General features: G+C 31.5%; 1 protein-coding gene across 11 annotated transcripts; it reads right to left on the bottom strand.

Annotated features, from left to right (window-relative positions):
* Positions 1 to 6,532: 6,532 nt before the first annotated feature.
* Positions 6,533 to 13,567, bottom strand: LOC18053491 (protein BCCIP homolog). Of its 11 annotated transcripts, none has more exons than XM_024191266.1 (11): positions 13,405 to 13,562; positions 10,932 to 11,076; positions 9,241 to 9,324; positions 9,044 to 9,117; positions 8,692 to 8,916; positions 8,079 to 8,288; positions 7,905 to 7,970; positions 7,649 to 7,762; positions 7,432 to 7,488; positions 6,824 to 6,944; positions 6,533 to 6,750 (listed from the first exon to the last, which is right to left on the bottom strand). In XM_024191266.1, the coding sequence occupies exons 1-10, from the start codon at positions 13,525 to 13,527 to the stop codon at positions 6,846 to 6,848; spliced, it is 1,197 nt and encodes a 398-aa protein (XP_024047034.1). In that variant the 5' UTR covers positions 13,528 to 13,562; the 3' UTR covers positions 6,533 to 6,750; positions 6,824 to 6,845. The 11 variants fall into 11 exon arrangements, 10 of the variants coding, with proteins under 10 accessions (XP_024047034.1, XP_024047035.1, XP_006448222.2 ...); XM_024191267.1 differs by having other exon boundaries at positions 6,533 to 6,723; XM_006448159.2 differs by having other exon boundaries at positions 6,843 to 6,944.
* Positions 13,568 to 19,549: the final 5,982 nt, after the last annotated feature.

Here is a 19,549-nt window from a genome sequence, read left to right as displayed (position 1 = left end):
ACAGAATTTTATTTTAATTAGTTTATTTTTATTTTGTCATTTTGAGTAGATAGTTAATACATATTTACATATTGTGAATAATAGGTGAACAATTTAAATTTTTATAACATTTTTTTCAACATGATAATATTTAAGTGGATGGCTGATAATTTTGTTAAATTTTATTTCAAAATACTATATATATATATATACACACACACACACAACTTTTAATATAATGATTAAAAGAAATAAAACTTCCATTTCATTTTAACGCGCTTTTTTTTTCTCGCTAAAATTAAAATGTTACAGAAATTGGCATGTGCACGTGGCGCGTGGATGCATCTTTGTAAAGGACTAATCAAAAGTCGGACCTGCCCTACATGAAGGAGACCAATTGACAAATACTACTCCGCCGTTAACGTCAGCCACTCCACAGGCCACAGCCATCCGTCCGTCAAATGGCCCCCCGGTAAAAACATAACGGCGTTAGTAACGGGCTTTTGCCTCCTGATGTTCCACCATTACAATTTACATGACTTTTTTCCCGCACAAAATTGGGGCCCACCTCGGATTTAGTTAATATTTCTTTATTGTTTTTCTCAGTGAACGAATAACTGTGATGATGAACAGGCAGCCAGGCATTAGGCCCCGCAGGTGAACTGACACCACCACGACGCCACGTGAACCGTACACGTGGTAACGGGCCCCGCTTCTGAGGAGATGAGTAAAGTTTTGCGTTAGCTGTTCACTACTGCCACCGGTGCTACTGCGTTTACTGAGTGGCTAGGGCAGAGTCGGACCCACCGTCCCACGTGATTGTTACACGTGTTGACGCGACCGTCTGGCGATGGGGTCCGCCCCCAAGGGAGATCATTCCCGATGTTTTGGGTCCTGCACTCCTGCTGAGACTTATTTTGAGAGCCGACTCTTGAGATTCTTGGGCGCCCCAATTAGGCGATTTCTGTGCTTTAATTTTGTTTTATTTTTATTTGAAAGGAGATTCGAGTGATTTATAAGAAAATAAATATTTTTACATTAAAACTCACACAAAATTATTACTTTTAAAACGCTGCTATTTGAATTACAGTAAGAAAGAAAGAAGATATAAATACAAGTAACGTGGGGAGGGCTAGCTACGTTACGGCTGCTGTAAGGTGACAGCCTCCAAAGTATAATTTATGCTACGATAATATAGAATACAAAAAGATAATATTATATATGTTACTGTATCAACCTTGCTGTCTTACTACTGTTTATATAACATTTTCTTTAATTTTATCGACAGATTCGTAATGTAATTTTTATATATTTTTTTTCAACATTAATTTACTAGTTTAAATTAAAAACAAATGGAATAAAATCAATCTCCAGTATTAAAGCACATTTGGGAACTTAGAGTCTTCCCCATTTGACAGCTAAATTATTCCAAAAAGATTGCAACTCTCGTATAATGTTTTGCTTAAAAAAATTGATGACATAGATACACATGCATTGTCATGTTACGTTTTAATTTTTTTAATCCTTTGTAAATTATATGCTTTTGTTCTTTAACTTATCATATTTGATCATTTATTTTCTTTAATTAACATGAATTTTCTTAATAATGTATTGAGAATTTGTCATCATAACAAAATAATTTGTTATTGATTGTTTTATTTATTTGGTTACATCACTCTCATGCACCACCATACAATTATTATTTTTTCAAGATAATTTGTCATTTGTCAAACTTGATCAATTATACTTTAAAACATTCATATAAAACAATCAACCAACAAACATGTAATAAAATAATTTTGGCACGTAATTTTCGTAAACATCGTTTGTTGAACATTTGACGTATACAATATATTGAGGACCAGCGCCGGGCGTGAACTGAGTGCATATACTACCAAACGATTATTACGAACACAGAAATTATCATCAAAATGAAAAATAAATATTCAAATAATTTGATGTAAACAAACTTATCTACGAACGATTAGGCGTAATGATAGGCTTACGTTTTGCTTTGAAAATGAAATTAAGAAGAAGAAAGGTGTTTAATACCTTCTTGGCTAGCTTGGTTGGCATGTCCCTGCAATTCGTCCGTCTCTTTCTCCAACATACATATATATAATTGCTGCCCAAACAAAGTTCCAATACATGATTGTTCTGATAAATGATAATTATATGATGCAACTCACTACGATCACAATTTCGAAGTAAGTGGATGTCACAAATATCTAAGTCAAATACGTACAGATATATCAACATTTCCAGCATTCTTATCATTATAATAATATCAGGTTTTCTTGTATTTCTCATCTTAGAGGCGAACGAATGGTGGATATCAAAAGGACAAAAAGGGAAAAATAATAATAACTTTGCATCCCTAATTTGTTGCCAAAAATAGGAATCTTTAGGTGGCTAGTAACTTTTGTATATTTAGACTATACGTGTGTTGTAAAAGTAAGAAGCCCTTTCGTTTTCAATCTTCACTTCAGTGGCCTCACTTAAAGTGTTCATGTTCCCCTGTAGGGTCAATAGTATTTACGAGACGATACATAATGTATAAGCTCATATCTGGGACGATTTTTTTTTTTTTTAAATTTTATTATACAAAGATTATTATTGATATTACGTCAGACATTATAATTATAATATTTATAATCATTCAGAAATTGTTATTGATTTTCTCAGGACACTAGAAAAGTAGAAATTCTTGAAGTGAGATTAGATGCTCGCAGTGGCACGCGCTCTCTGAGAGAGTGTTGGTTGGTTTTGTACCATCGAAGGCTACGGGACAGCCTGGCACTGCCAGTGAGGGTCGTACCAAGTAGGTGGGTGGCTTACTCGCCGACCGAAGCGTGCACCCGACGCGCTATGTGATCTGTCACTCTCCTGTCTGGAAACGGCGGGGTTCCTCCTGCGTGCTCGTGGGCCCCACTCGAAAGATCTTTTCCCCTCGCTGCTCCTCAGAGCTTAATCCCCAAATTTTGCGTCAGTAGCTAGTAGTCACCTAGCCTAGGCTAGCCCCCCCCCCCCCCCCATTGTTTTGGTGATTTCAAACTAAAAGTCAACACTATTTTTCTTTTTAACCTTACTTATTACTATCCCCCCTTTTTTTTTTTTTTTTCCTCCCTCCACACGAAATATCGATATATTGTTACAAATAAAGACCTACGAATAATCACAATTAAGAATTTTTATAAAAATATATTATTTAGTTATTTTCACTCTCACTAATATTATTAGGAGATATTTGTTATACTAGGGGAAAAGGATGAGGAGGGCTTCAGGTAGGTTAAATTGTGACCCCATCTAATCCTTAAAAAATATCTTTAAACCTTAGTAGTAATTTAACTATGTCTCATGTATCCTATTGGATAAACACTTTTGATATTAGTCCTCAACAATTTTTTTTTAATAATTTATAATATAATAAATAAGGTTCATAACAGTCCTTCAAAATAAAAGAAAAAAACTATACGTATAACAATAATTTATACTCGTTATTTTAACTTAACTGGAGTTAAAATAAGTTTATATAATTTTATCATTGATTCTAATCATATTTTTGTAGGATATGTACGTCTACTCCAAAATAATAATAATAATAAAGAGAAAATCAAATATCAACGCCCACATAATTGAAATTAAAGCTTGAATTCCTGCGCCCTAATCCCTACTAGAGTGGAGGCCAGTGATGGAGATGTTTGGGTTTAATCATAAATTAAGCGCATGCAAGAAAATTGAGTAGACAGCAATTACCGAAGGTTCTTGACTCGTAGAAAAACTAAAAGGCGAAACGTGTGATTCATTATGAAAAGCAAGCACTATTATATTAACCATAAAGCAGTAATAGTGTTTTTTTTTTTTAATAAATAAAAAAAGAAAAGAGAGAGAATTTGTATTCACTTTAATCATAATGTTAATGAACTTGGATCCGGCTGGGCTCTTTAATAAGGCCGATAATGATGGGGTTTTGACAATACTTAATTAACATTAACTCCACTGTCCCTCGTTTTTTCTAGATTAAGATCCTACCCATTTTTCTTTTCTTTTCTTTTCTTTTCTTTAATAAAGATTAAGTTCATAATTAACCACCAAACCTTCTTTTGTTCTTATCATGAAATATTTAAATAAGATGAGACCATTTTTGACCACTTTATTTTTACCACGTGCATGCGATTTTTTTTTTTTTTTTTTGTGTTGCAATTAATCCCAGTTACCAGACCTATTATTAATAGTGCATGTGAGATTTATGGATGGATCAAAATGAGCGAAAACGGTTTTAATAAATACCGGACTGCTAAAATCCATGGGATCCTTCTCTCTACACGTGTTTCAATCACAGCAAATTCCTTCTCTTTATGGTTAATAGTTCACATCATCCCCATCCCTATACCCTTAGAGCTCGTCTCTTCTTTACAAGCATCATTCATTTATTACGGGCCTTATCTCATTCATTGGATAAAGATAAGGGAGCTGCTACCCTTACATGTAACGTAAAAGGTAGCAGTCTCTCACAAATTGACTTGTGAAAAATTGTACCTTACATTACATGTAAGGTAACAAAATCTTAAAGATAAATCAACATTTCTTTCATTAAATATTAGTCTCGGAAATTACTAAGTTCCGGATGTACTCCTAGAATTGAATTTTTCATCGCTTGAAATCTAAGTTATAATATTATTAATATGTTTAGTTTATAATAATCTTGAGATTAGTAATTAAAATAAAGAAACACAAACCTTATCCTTAATCTCGAAAGATGCAGGAAGGAACGAACTCATGATGGTCCATCGCACGTGCTCATAATTTGTGCTTGGCCCCTTTCCTTATTTTTTTTTTATTAATTTTAATTTTAATTGTGATTCATGGATAGTTGAATATCCCAGCCCAGCCTGGTGGTGGGGAAGTAGCCAGGAAAGTTGTAAACCCCTAAAAGCCTTTACCAACCATGTGCATTGTGTTCCCCCCTTGAAACTTGAATAGTTTATGAATGTTGCTTTTTTTAAAAAAACAGGTTTTGTCTCATTTTTATTTAAATCTTAAAAAAATAAATAAAAAAAAGTTGGAACCTCCCCTCCTAGCTGTTGCTTCATCATATTTTGGGGCTGCTGAAGCAAAGCTCTCTCTATGTTTGATGTCTTCAAGACAGCTTTGCCTTTAAGAAAGGGCCAGTGCAGATAAAAGGGTGGGCAACGGTTCGACTGCGAATCGAATTGAACCATCAATTTTTTTAAATAATAATAATCTGATTTTTTTTTTTAAAAAAAAATAATAATTCAAATTGAATTGATTTGATTACTAATTCGATTTTTTTTTAATTTTCTTCGTATAAACCGTCCACTTTTTTTTTTATAATTTTAAAAATTAAACCGAACCTCTGGTTCGATTTGATTTTTTCTGAGTATCGATTTTTTTAGTCCACCCCTAGGAGATAAATTTGTTTTGACTAAATGAACAATCATACACATTTTTTTATCAAATGCTATAGGCTTTTATAGCCTTTCATGTTCCCACATGTATGCATGTGACAAGGGCCCCCTGCCTTATGCTTGCATTAGTCGGAGTTTGGATAATGCACATATGTGCCACAAGTACAGTAATCCAAAAGAGACCGTCTTTGCTTTTGCTACCCACAAGTAAATAAATATTTTTGGGAACAAAAATGATTTTTTTTTTTCATGTGAACCACGTTTGAGACTGACATAAAGGGGTGAAGATACATCTCCCTGAGGATTTTATTGTTCATTTTCTGGTCAAGACAAAGCATAAGTTTCACTCATTGCAGGTGCAAGTGCTGCAAACCATGGCGCCACGTGCCCAGAGGTCATCATTTTGGTACTAAGTATTTAACTATTCATGAACGACCATGGTGTATCTTTATCCACAAAGTTGACAAAAGGGATAAGGAATAGAATTAGGAACTAACAAAATTGCAGAACACTAATAGAATTTAGCTTTATCCACTATGACATGTAACCATCCTATTATATGATTTATGAAAAATAACTGAACAGACCTAACTAGGACAATGTCAGATTCTGAAAACGAAAGAGTATACTCATCTCCTAATGCGATAAAAACGTTTAAGGGGATCATATGATATAACATAGTCAGACTACAACTACATATATCCCCTCCATAAAAGTCCAACTCTAAAATCCCAAGCCTAACATGCCCACGCGTCCAAGCAAATTCTTCTTCACGAAGCGCGCACATATAAGATTTTCGTGGCTTACACAAATCCTGAAGTTTGTGGTACTATACATGCTCCATATAATTTTTCTAAGGCATGTAGATATAGTAGGCAAACTAATTCTGCCATGGAGAATAACTTTTGGACACAGATAAAAGATAGAACATAACCCATGGAGGTACATATTTTATGTTGATAATGAAGGCTTATAAGAACTAGATAAAGTGAAAAGAAAACGTAGTTAAATATGAATGACACGAAAATATAACAACAATACTCCCTGGTAAAACAAAGGTAGATATTCTTTTGATAATTTCAGCCAAATCAGTAGTAAACATATGAAAAAGTAAAAAGAGGGCATAACAAATAACATAATCGTGCTTTATATAAAAAAGAATTAACATATTTCAAATTGCTATAAATTGTCGACAGAAAGTAGTTTGACAGTTGCTGTGGTTACAAAATTGGTACCTATTGAAACAGATAGCTGTTCTAGTGTCTCCAGAAAAAAATATGGAAGAATCTGAAGTTCAAAGTTGGCAGCCAGACCCCTGCCAGTATCTCACGACCAAAAATACCTGCAAATAAGAAAAGCCAGCAAGTTTTAAAGCTGTTGCAGATGTCTTAGGAGGAGAAAAGTCAAAGCTTAACTGAAATGATGACCCTTTACATCTCAAGTTTCAACAATTAAAGATTGCAACTCCTGGCAGAATGTTGGAATTTTGGCTGCCTCTACGGCCATGACTAACCCCATCAAACGATAATTTTTTAGCTGCAAAATTAATTGAAAACATATATTATAATGTTCCGTTACAAAAGACATCAACGTCAAGAATAAAAAGTTAGTTAAAAACATATCAGGCCATCTACATAGAAATAGCAAACTGAAGTGAAGGTGTGCCAATGGGAAAAAGAGTTAAAAGTAAAATCAGTAAAGACAGTTTTAGGATGGGATGTGAAGTTGCTTGATAATGTGAGGCATAACTTTTCACGGTTTAAAAAGGTCAAAGACGCTGCCAACCAGTATTTACTGGAGCAATGGAATGTCAGGGGTTGATTTAGAGCACCAAAGGCAGAGCTAGATGGTTGGCATTCTCTTTTGTTTAAGACTTTGGTTTAGGCTTTGCTGAACAGGGCCATTGCAAACAAGAAGCATGTTTAAAAAGAAAAGAGGAATATTTGTTGATATTTCACTGCAAAATTCAAATGAGAGGAAATGGCCCCAAAAACCAAAAGAAGCAAACAACAATATTACTTGCCTCCTGAGTTTCAACCTGCTGGGTCTGCATGGGAAAACTAAAGGACCACAAGCTAAGCTGAAAAGCATTAGAAAGAGCAGTAATTTTAAATAAGGTAGAGAGCATAAGCAGGTGTGAAGATATAGAAATGGATACATTAATCATTTGGGGAAAAATTGTAAAAATAAAATGAAAACAGGCAATACAAAGAATGTTACATAGGTAAAAGAAGCAATACCTTGTGAAAAATTTCATCTTCTGGCTTGATGTACACTATTTCATCACCACTGTCACTAGCGGACCTCCTTTTCAGGTTTCTGTTATTTTTCTGGTTCGCATTCTTGTGCTTTAGCTTTGCATCCAAAGAAGAAATTTTCATACACAGAGAGAGAACGAGAGAGATTTAGAAAAGAATTATTGAAGCCAATCATCAATAGAAAGAAATTGATAGTCAAAATATAAGGAGCAGTGGTAAGGTGCCAAGACAGGAATACCTTGTAAATTTTACTGACTAGTAGATAACACTTAAAGCGGAAGAAATTCCTTAACTCTTCTGTCGGCTTCAAAAAGTGAAACAAAAAATGTAAATTCGGTCAAGAAACTCAATTTCAGCACGTAAAGAGAGATATCAAACAAGCTCACCGTCCATACTGTAATAGTCATCTAACCTCATCTTCCGTAGCCCATGAGACTTCATCAAAAAGCGCATCATAAAGAGGTGGCAAAAGCTGAGGAGGAAGATTGACCACACGCTGCGAGACCAATAGACCTACATCATTTGCTTGTTCTCCCATAAATAATCTCAAGTCCTTTATGACATCCTTCTCTAGGCATACTTTAAGGAGAAACTCCTTGAGCTCCTTGATACATTTATGATCCTGAGAATAATAAACCCGTGGCTCTTTATCTGATACAAATGATAACACATACGAAGATTTGCTCAATAGAGCTACTGGCAGTTACCCACCGGTTAGGGATTGCAAGGAAGATTACTTATTTGCATTAGAGAGACGAAAAACAAGCAACATATGGAAGGAAAGAACTGAGATGGCTAAATATGTAATTATCTTATTGACAGGATAAAAGAAAGATAAACGGGATGAGCTTTCCCCATCCACATATGTTGCTCAAACTGCAAACAATGTTCATATGAAATGCACATTAATGATGATGGTACACTTATTAATCCTCATTTCTTATTAGAGCTTGCATGATATTCGGGATATGATTTTGGCCATCAAAAACATGTAGAAAAAAGTATCAAGCGCACAAGTTGCTTGCCTTATATCTTCTCAAATTAAGAGCAGTAACGATGGAGAAAGGTGTATTGTCATCATCACCCTCTATTTTGACAACAGTACCTACAGTGGTCTGTGCTAATATCAAGTCTACAAAACCACTCAAATCCCATTGTGTATCATCAAGGTAAGTTTGAAGTAAAATCTTCACTCCATGGAAGTCATCCGATTTTGGATCAAAGAAGACAAAATCTGCTTGAACAACTCCCTTCAGCAAACAGACCAAGCTCATATAAGTCTCAGCAGAAAACGATATCATATGAAACCAAAGTCAAAAGTCATCACTTTGATAATAATTTCAGTAAGGGAAAAAAAATAAATAAATAGTTGCTTACTCCAGAACCTTCTTCTTCAGAAGACTCGGACAGATCATTCTTCCCTTCCAGAGTGTGTTTCCAAATTCCTTTATCTAGAGAGTGCTCAATGCAATGAGCTTATTTACTAACATGCCTAGGATTTCAAGAACACAACAACTGGAAAGACGGAACTGCCTTTCAATTACAAAAGAATGAGATCAGTTAGATGATAATACCTTTGGAGTTAAGTGGAGATCCTTTCTGGTCTTTCGATTTATGGGTTTGACATCTATCCACGTGAATGGAGGCAATTTGAGCGACTGAACGAGCAAAGGGAGAGAAAGTTAATGGCTGAGGATTCAACATCCTTCGACGCCTTGTTGGCCTTCGAGGCATCTTGTTATGTTACCTATTCCAACCAGAGAACTTTGCGAGAAATAAACGTCATTGTAAGGAAGGTGTGATGTGAACAAACTAAATCTGCTGTTTTCTTTTCTCATTAATAAAGCAAAGCAAAAACTAGGTAGCATTGGAACCTAAGGCTAAGATTGCTAAATCACGTGCGGAAGCTGGAAAATACCATCCTGACATTGAAATCAACTAAAAATGAGCAGAAAATGGATAAGAATTTAAGATGGAATAATGAAAATATTGTCATTTCACTTAAAATTAGATGAAAATAAAATTTGATTCTTGATTCTCTAAGGTTTTGTGTTCCAACAACATTGACCTATTACCAGATTGATCATAATACTAAATGTAACTCTTTGAATGGATGCTAGCCTGAGCCAAGGTGCAGATAAAACAAGAGTATCACATTTTCAAGTGAATAAGTAACCAAACCAATATTGATGGCAGAAAGAAAAGTATGGTGACACAAGTTCATTACCAATATTTAGTTACAAAATTACCAACTAAAATGTACAGATCTGAAAATTTTCCTTATAACAAACATCTGTGCTCCATTTAATCAACAACCATGCTACTAAGATTCTGTGCAAGTGTATCAGTACTAGTAATAACAATGCTAAAAAGGCTGATGATGATATTGAATTCCAAATGAACCTAATAAACCTACTTTACAGTAAAACAAAGACAAGAGGGAACCACTTTAATCAGTTGGCCCTATTAAGCAATTGAGATAATTGTAGAAATGAGTAAATCAAACATGCCAGTGTGGATTCGGAAGAAATTCCCTTTCTCTTGATTTCTTATGGTATTTCTAAACAGTCCAGTTAATAATGTGGTCCTCCTCACTCATTATTTTTCGTTTCTTTTTCATTTTAACAAAAAGGAAAGGAAAAAGAAGAAGAAATTGACTGCTAAAGAAATGCCCCAGTTCAGCTACAACTGGCTCTAAAGTAGACCACATTTGCCCTTCTAAGACGTAGCCAGGTATGGAAAAGAGTAATATTATTTCTACATCATCGTCACAGGAGATGAATTTCCTGATACAATTGATCAATCGCTGATGCATACTTTTCATGGCATCATTTACCAGACTTCAATTTTATGTTCCTTTACACGCAAATAACTTTTAAATGCTTCAAATGGAATTTTCTTAAAATATGCCTACTACTGCTTCTAGCATATATCATCATCATGAACAATGTAGCGATAATCATGCAAAGTCATATACCACAAATCAGATTCATCATCTATAAAATTCTAATTATTATGAATTAAGATATCAATTTGAGCCAGAAGATATTCAATTCAAATTCCAGCACCATTCTAACTCTATCTGAGAAAAGTTTGAAGAAGTTTTAAGTTCCGGTCGTTTTCGAAGGATCACGAATCCTTTCTCACAGTAACTAGAAAAATCGATGAAGCATAAAATAAACAATATTCGACATAGAAAATTGGAACTTAAAAAAGGGCAATAATATAGTTTTCAAGAGAACACCCAAAAAAAAAAGGAAAGTACCGTTTGCTGTTTGTTCCGAAAATCGAAGAGCTACTAGCAGCTTAAGAGATTGAACCGCGACTAAAAATGGAGAGGAATAGACGCAAGACTTCTCTTTTAGATTTCGGCTGAAGAAGACAAAAAAATTAAGACTGATGGAGGGAACGTGCCAATTGCGTCCGGTACACCTCCATACTTAAAAAATTATCTCAATACCCTAAAATTTATTTTTGCCAAAATTTTCATCAATACTCTTTAAAAATTGATAAAAAATTACTAAATTATCCTCATTTTAAAACATTTCAACTCAACGGACAGCACCTCTCCCTTCTCTACTGAAGCAAACAAACACTCATCTGCTGCAATTCCCTCACTGGCATCAACTCTACCGAAACAAACATTCATTCTCCATACATGGTAAATCGAACTTCAACACGAGCAAACTAAGCCTGAGAAGGGGAAGCTGCCACAACTGAGAAAATAAAGCATAGTTCGTCACTACATAATCGCCGGAGAGAGTTGATCATTTACTGCAAAATTATCAGAATGTAACTAGTTGAGACAAGTAATTCCATGTAATTAGTTTTCTTGTTAATATTCAAGGGAAAAAAACAAAAAAGTTAGGGTTTTATATTGAAAAAATAGATTAATTAGTTGTGGGTCTCTCATAACATGTTTGAAAACAAATTTCTAGTTGTTTTGCTGCATGCAAATTGTGAAAAATTAATAGATTGTGCTGATTATAATTTTGTTATGTAACACAAGATTTGGTCGTGTAAGGTTATGTAACATTCAAGGTTGTGTATTACACGACCTTCATGTATTGCACGATTACACGACCTTCATGTATTGCATGTTTATACGACCTTCATGTATTATACAATTACACGATCTTCTTGTATTACACAATTACACGACCTTCAATTCCACATTTTGTTTCTTGTCAATAGAATCTACACATTACATTTAGTTTAATTAGGCTCACAATAAATTGGAATGGTGCATATACCTTTACCTTGTGAAATGTCATTAGTTAGAGAGATTCTTCATTTTCAATTATAAGCCATGGTAAGTCATGATATGTCTAATATTACATTGGAAATATTTTATCACTGCGAATGGTGTTCTTATGTGTATAATATTACATTAATTTCCTATAGTTGATATTTTTTTTCTTAATTGATTTCATGGATTAATTATATGCAGGCATTCCTCATGTGCTTGTATGCTTGGCCAGAGGAAGAAAGCACTTTGAAGATTAAAAAAAAAAAACTTTTTAAATGGCTGTAATATGTTTAATTGTGACTTTAAAATTACACGAATTTTTCCATTAATCATTAGATTAATTTAGTTCTTTAAAGACTTAATTTGTGCTAAGAATTTATATTTACTGCTATGCACAAAATGTCAACGAAAATTATTAAAAAAAAGAAGTGAAATTAAATTGGAATCTAAAAAAATTCCACATCATCATTGGTTTGAATTGTAACTGGTGGCATAGGATCAAATGTCTTAAGTTTGAACTTCATTGTGATTTCGAATTCCGAAGTATCTATATCAATAACTTCAGCTATCTTCTCTACCAATTCGGCATATGTTGTCGATCGTGGTATCATTATCCCTTTAGCCTTTGAACCTTTGAACTTATACTCGTCATTTTGCTCAATCCATTCACCATTGAAGAGAATAGGCACACGTACCAAAATCATATCTGATGATACAATAAAAGCAATAATATTAAATTCAAATACAAGTAACTACACGACCTACATGACCTACACGACTATATTACTTACACGACTTACACGACTATATTACTTACACGACTTACACGACTATATTTCTTACATGACTTACATGGCTATATTTCTTACATGACCTACACGGCTATATTTCTTACATGACCTACACGACTTACACGACTATATTACTTACACGACCTACATGACTAACTATATGACGTACACGGTATCAAAAGAATGCACGACTTGAAACATTTTCGCCATTAATAAGTTATATTGCTGAAAAAAATAATTAAACAACCTACATTGCATATATTTTTACGTATAAGAAAAAATGGTGAAAATAAAACATTGTAATGTGAGGAAAATTTCTAAATTTTCCTAAAAATTAAAAAATTTAAAACCCAACAACATTAACATACCTTATTGGGTTGTTTAATAAGCAATGCACCTTTAAAGAAAGAGTGGGTGTTAAAGAAATGAATACATTATTGTATTTGTGTAAGAAATTATGAAAGATTTTGAGAGATTCTAAGAGATTTTGAAAGAATCGCCAGCAAAAATAGATTTTGGTGAAAGAAATGACGAAAGAAATATGAAGAGAATTCATTGAGTGAATTTGATGCATTCATTAAGGGTATTTCTGACTTTGCTCACATTTGTTAGGGTATCCATAAAAATCAAAAAAGGAGGAGGTATTTAAATAATTTTGAAACTATTAAAGGGTATTTAATTAAAAACCCGGAGGGACCAGAGCACACAACTGGGCATGGTTTGGGCTGAGTGTTTAGGGAATTCGAAAAGGTTAATTTCAAGCTGCCCCTCAATGTTTTAGGAAACATCAACATAATCATTAAAAAAAAAAATTTGTCCATGCTAACAAATATTATTCATCATGTTCTTAAGAGAATAACATTGGATTACATTGTTTAAAATAGTATTTACGCTCTCTTACTTCAAGATTTGTATATAATTAAATCATTCAAAGGTTCAAATTGTAATTGCGTATTAATAACAAATGAATTGACAAAAAAAAACCCTTCTAACACACACGAACAAAGCACACGCGCACACTGCACACACTTAACACACAAACCCCTAACACACTGTTTCCAGATCTTGACAAACCCTAAGATACACACTCACACTGTCTGCTAGAAGCTGCTGGAACTGCTCGTGCCTCAGGAAGCTGGCGCTGCTACTCGTGCGTCGTGCGCGCCGCCGGAAGCCACTGGAACTGCTCACGATCGAGACCGCGCTGGTGCTGCTGCTCGTGCGTCGGTGTTGCACGTGTGCCTGGTTGCAGCTTGTGCGTCTTCAATTCACGGTGGTTTTTATGTCTATTGGATATGCTATTTAGTACTATTAATTTTTAGTGATTATTGCTGTAACCAAATTTTTTTTTTTTTTATCATAAAAGTTTAAATGGTTGACATGGCTAGAATTCTTATTGTTAAGGCATTGATAACCATATTTATTTATTTATATTCTTGAGTAATGATTAAAATTATTTGATTTGAAGATAAAATTTGATAACAATTTAAATAGAAAAATTGGACAATAAGAGTTTGTTCGTAATTTTATTAACTAGATAAATTAGACAATCAACAATTATTTTTATATGACATGTTAAAGATCAATATCTTGACTTATGTGCTAAAAGGATATAACATTAATTACATATTAAAATTATAATTTCTGTTAAAAATAATTTCGTTAATAAATGAAGGTGTAAATATTTTTTTCAAAGCATTAAGAATTTTTTGTCCTTTTATTTAAACATCAAGGTGTATTAGACATTTTTCCTTATGAATATATAAAAAATAATAATGATCTAAGGACAAAGATAGAGATGAAAATGACATGTGACATTATTTAATTAATCCATGGTTTCCAACATTATTATTCAAAGTCACAGAATTCTAGAGCTCCACTAGATATTTTTTGTAAAAAAATAAGAAATAAAATAAAAGGCTCAATTAATTTTGAGAGATCAAAATCGAATATCTATAATAAAGAAGTATTAATGAGGCACTTTATTTTTTGTGGAAAGCTCAGAACTTATTACACTTTAAAAATCGTGAGCTTTCTTTGTCTCAATTAAAGGCTGTCATTTCTTCTCATATTATTTTACTGAGCTCTTTTTGTTCAGGACACGTAGCTACCCATGTTCCAATTTATGATATATTGGGCATAAAGAAACCGTTGCAACGTGCTCTAAAGGTAGTTTCAATCTTTTGGCATCCTCCTCTAATTCCTTGAGTTAAAATTAATATGGATGACCTTGTTAGAGGAAATTCGGGAGAGGTAACTTGTGGTGCTGTTTTCAGGGGATTTAATGGGGCCTTTAAAGGATGTTTCGCAATGTCTTTAGGCCTTCATTCTTCATTTTATGCTGAAATATTTGGTATCATTGTGGCTATTGAAGAAGTAGCTAATAGAGGGTGGCAATATGTTTGGTTAGAGAGCGACTCTATTGCTGCTCTGTCTTGTCTCCAAAATCCTAGATTTGCTCCTCCATGGTGCATCCATAATAGATGGATTAATTGTCGTAGCTTGATTAAAAATATGGTCTTTAGATGCTCCCATATTTTTCGAGAAGGAAATTTTTGTAGCGGATTGCTTGGCTAACTTGGGTTTATCTTGTTCCGTGTATACTTGGTGGGATGAACCACCAATGACTATTAGGAAAAAGTTATTTAACGATGCTTGGGGCTATCCTAAGTATTGTTTCATAACTTAATCTCTTGTTCATGTGAACTTTGTATCTCTTTCAATTTTTTATTTTTAAGATATTTCCAAATTTATAAAAAAAAAGTATTAACAAGGCATAGTACGTAAGCATCAACTAGAGAAACATAGTATACACGTTCATTGATATTGAGACAGAGTACCCAAGAGTATAGTATAACAAGAAAATGGGTAAAATAAGGGTACCTCTATGATGCTATAATTTTTTTTACAACATGAATAATGTTTAAATTGTGTACCATTGGATTAAATCTAATGGTATACAATATTTTTACTAAAGTAAAAAATAAAAATAATGGTAAGCACTTTGTTAACCGTTTAAGAGGTGGAGAAATTTTTGTAAAGTCACTGTGACCACCCTTAGAGTTTGAAGTAATTTCACTTAAATAACATATTTTATTTTAAATTACTTTTCAACTCTCCTTTAAATTTGTATTGTGATAATTTTTTATAAATAAATCTTCAAAAATCTATTACCATTAAGTATAAAATATAATATGAAGTAGGTTATTTAACACAAATCAAATAAATAAATTACAATTACAAAATTTATAAATGATATAATACTAATAAATAACACAACTAAGTACATATACTCAAGTAAACGTCATAGTTACATCAATAAACTCATTGGTGAGATTGCTTGTAACTTAAAAACTATTTAATCACTCATGTTTTAATAAAATTTAAAATCACATATTAAAATGCTCATTATTTTATATAATAATAAGACCATTGTATAATTGATCATAAAGTATATATTATTTTTGTTTATCTTATAATTAATATTCTTACATGATAGGAATTTCAATTTTGACAAGGCTATATATTTTCATTTTATTTTCAAATATCACTTTGTTAATTTCATAAAAGTTAAATATAATATATATTCCTAATGAGCTTTAGTTTATGAATCATGAAAGATTATTTTATTGACATCCTTTGATTGTAATTATAAAATTTTATGTTACTAAGAGTCATTATTTTTATTACGGTAATTACTAATGACAATGAATAAAATATTGCCTCTAATAATATTTACGTGGAAAAAAATAGGAAAGAAAATCTTTTTATATTTTTATTTACATGGTAGAAAATTATCCAAGCCTTATAAAATTTAACTTTAACAAGCTTGTTTTCATTTTATTTTCAAATGTCACTTAGTTAATTTCGTAAAAGTTTAATCTAACACATATTCCTAATTAACTTTAATTTATGAATCATGAAAAATTATTTTATTATTATTCTTTGATTGTAATTATAAAATTTTTATGTTACTAAGAGTCATTGCTTTTATTATGATAAGTAATAGTGATAATAAATAAAATATTACATCCAATAATATTTAATGACAAAATGAGAAAAAAATTCATTGCATGTTTTTATATTTCCATTTTAAAGACATGGATTGGGATACTTGAACTTAAAATTTTGACACAATAATTGAGCCATTAATGTCTTATAGTCTAGTGGTTAATAGTAAAAGTCAAAACAACATTTCATATTGTCATATCCTCCGCAATTGAATTGCATGAAATTAATAGTTTAATTTTTTGTTAAAATTTTAAATTAAAATATTTCTCACTATATATTTATATAGCCATATATATATTTTTTTCATTGGTGAATAAAATATTTCTCATTTGTTGGGACTCATAATATTACTAATAAAATATATAAAAAATATTTTATTACAATAACTTCTATTATCATTATTGTTTAGGTATTAATTGTTTGTAATTAAATTCAGACAATACAAATTATTATAAGACTTTATGTAATATCTTTATATAAAGTATTATTGAAATAACATTACTTATTAATTACATTTTTTTAATGCTATTAAATATATTTCTAATACTAAATGTAAAAGTGAAAAAAATGTAAAATTGTAAAGTAAGAGGATTAATACATAATAATTTTAATTCCAAAATTATTTGTATTTCTTTCATTTTTTGATGATTTAAAATATTTATCGATTGATTAGATAAAAAATAATTTAAAATATGAAGAAATATCACAACTTGCAGATTACTTGTTACATAATTACTTATCCATTAAAATTAAATTAAGGGTGAAGATTCTAATATTAAATCCAATGATCCCATTATTGATTGTGGGATTTTTATCCATTATAATATAAATTTTCTTTTATCAATTAATTAAAAATAAAAAATATATTTACTTGCAACATGAAGATTACATGTTATGATTTAAATAACTAATTTTTTATTCACTATGTCAAATGAATGGTAAACATGAAAACCCTAACATCTACGAGTCCACAACAATCCTATTATCAATGCTGTAAAAACTCATACAATATTATAGAGAAATCCTAAATAAAAAGCTTAGAGAATAGGTATATTAAATGGTGTTAAAAATAATATATACTTCATAGTCAATTATACAACGGTCCTTAATAATAAATAAAATAATGAATATTTTGATATAAGATATTAAATTTTATTAAAATATGTGATTAAGTATTTTTTAGATTACAAGCAATCTTACCAATGAGTTTATTGATGTACTTATGACATTTACTTAAGTATATGTATTTAGTTATGTTATTTACTAGTGTTATATTATATATAATTAATTTTACAATTGCAACTTATTTATTTGATTTGTGTTAAATAACATACTTCATATTATATTTTATACTTAATGGTAATAGATTGTGAAAGATTTATTAAAAAAAATTATCACAATACAAATTTAAAGGAGAGTTGAAAAGTAATTTTAAATAAAATATGTTATTTAAGTGAAATTGCTTCAAACTCTAAGGGTGGTCACAATTATTTTTCAAAATTTCTCCACCCCTTGAACGGTTAACAATCTGTTTACTATTATTTTTATTTTTTTTTCTTTAGTACAAATAGTATATACCATTAGATTTAATCTAATGGTACACAATTAAAACATTATTGATGCTGTAACAAAAATTTCAGCATCATAGAGAAATCCGTAAAATAAAGAATACATAGTATAAACGTAGTTAAGCAAATCCATGCACATGATTTATCTAAGAAACGATCCCATACAACTGAACTGAACGCTTTTAATAAAGAATACATAACAAAGTTGCACTATAAATGGGCAAAAACGCAGAGTCTCGTACATCCCCTGATGACTACATTAACAAAACGACATTGAATGCTTTTCAGAACAACAAACAGCAGACATTACACATAGAAAGATAATTACAGAACCATGCAAGACGACTGGATTAAGTGATCAAAATAAGAGAGGATGGTGGAGTTTTTTCAGTGCCCCTTTTTGTTATGCATTCTAAGAACATGAATCATTTTGTACCTCTATCAATACTAAGAGAAATTCATAGATAACGTGTCAACAGAACAAATATATAAGTCTGTTAAACTATTATCCATTCTAGGGTTTGGAACTGCTTAGGGAGGCAATCACCCTGGTTGAACAAGAAATTGGCGTGCAGAAGCATCTGCTTTCTCAAGAGTCGGATTTTTTATTTTTTTAAAAGAAGGATGATGTCCCCATTTTTTAAAGGGAAATTATCAGCCATATACCCTTAAATGACACCAGTATCAAACGTGCTACAATACTTTTCGCTTATATCACTCGTATACCCTAAGTTGACAAAAGAGTTCTGGCGTTCACCTTTCCGCTTATTACCGTTAAGAACTTAACAGAATTTGAGTAAAATGACTATTTTACCCTTTAAACTCAAAATGAGATAAAAAAATAATTTTACCTTGAAAATTAATGTAAATTTTCAATACACATTTTTTTTTATTTTGTTATTAACAATATATTTTTTTATTTAAAAAATATGAATTATTAATGGTATATATTATTAACAATTATCCATAAAAAATATTCATTTTATACCATAAAAAATTATTAACATATTATTTATAATTATACATATTATACCATAAAAAATTCAAGTTTGAGTTTGGAGGAATAAATCTTTAATAATTTAAGTTAAATTTTGGAGGAGTAGATTCGATCGTAAAGTAATTTTTTTTTAGTAATTATTAACAATTATCCAATAAATGGGATGACATATCATTTTTATCAAAATATATCATATGACATGTCATTTTTACTAAGTAAATAAGATGACATGTCGTTTTTTAAAAATGACTAGATTACCCTTATGAT

The sequence above is a fragment of the Citrus clementina genome, unplaced genomic scaffold (assembly GCF_000493195.1).
Source record: "Citrus clementina cultivar Clemenules unplaced genomic scaffold, Citrus_clementina_v1.0 scaffold_2, whole genome shotgun sequence".
Lineage (NCBI taxonomy): Eukaryota > Viridiplantae > Streptophyta > Magnoliopsida > Sapindales > Rutaceae > Citrus > Citrus x clementina.
Note: the sequence above shows the minus strand (reverse complement) of the source record. Positions and strands in the feature narration are given on the sequence as shown.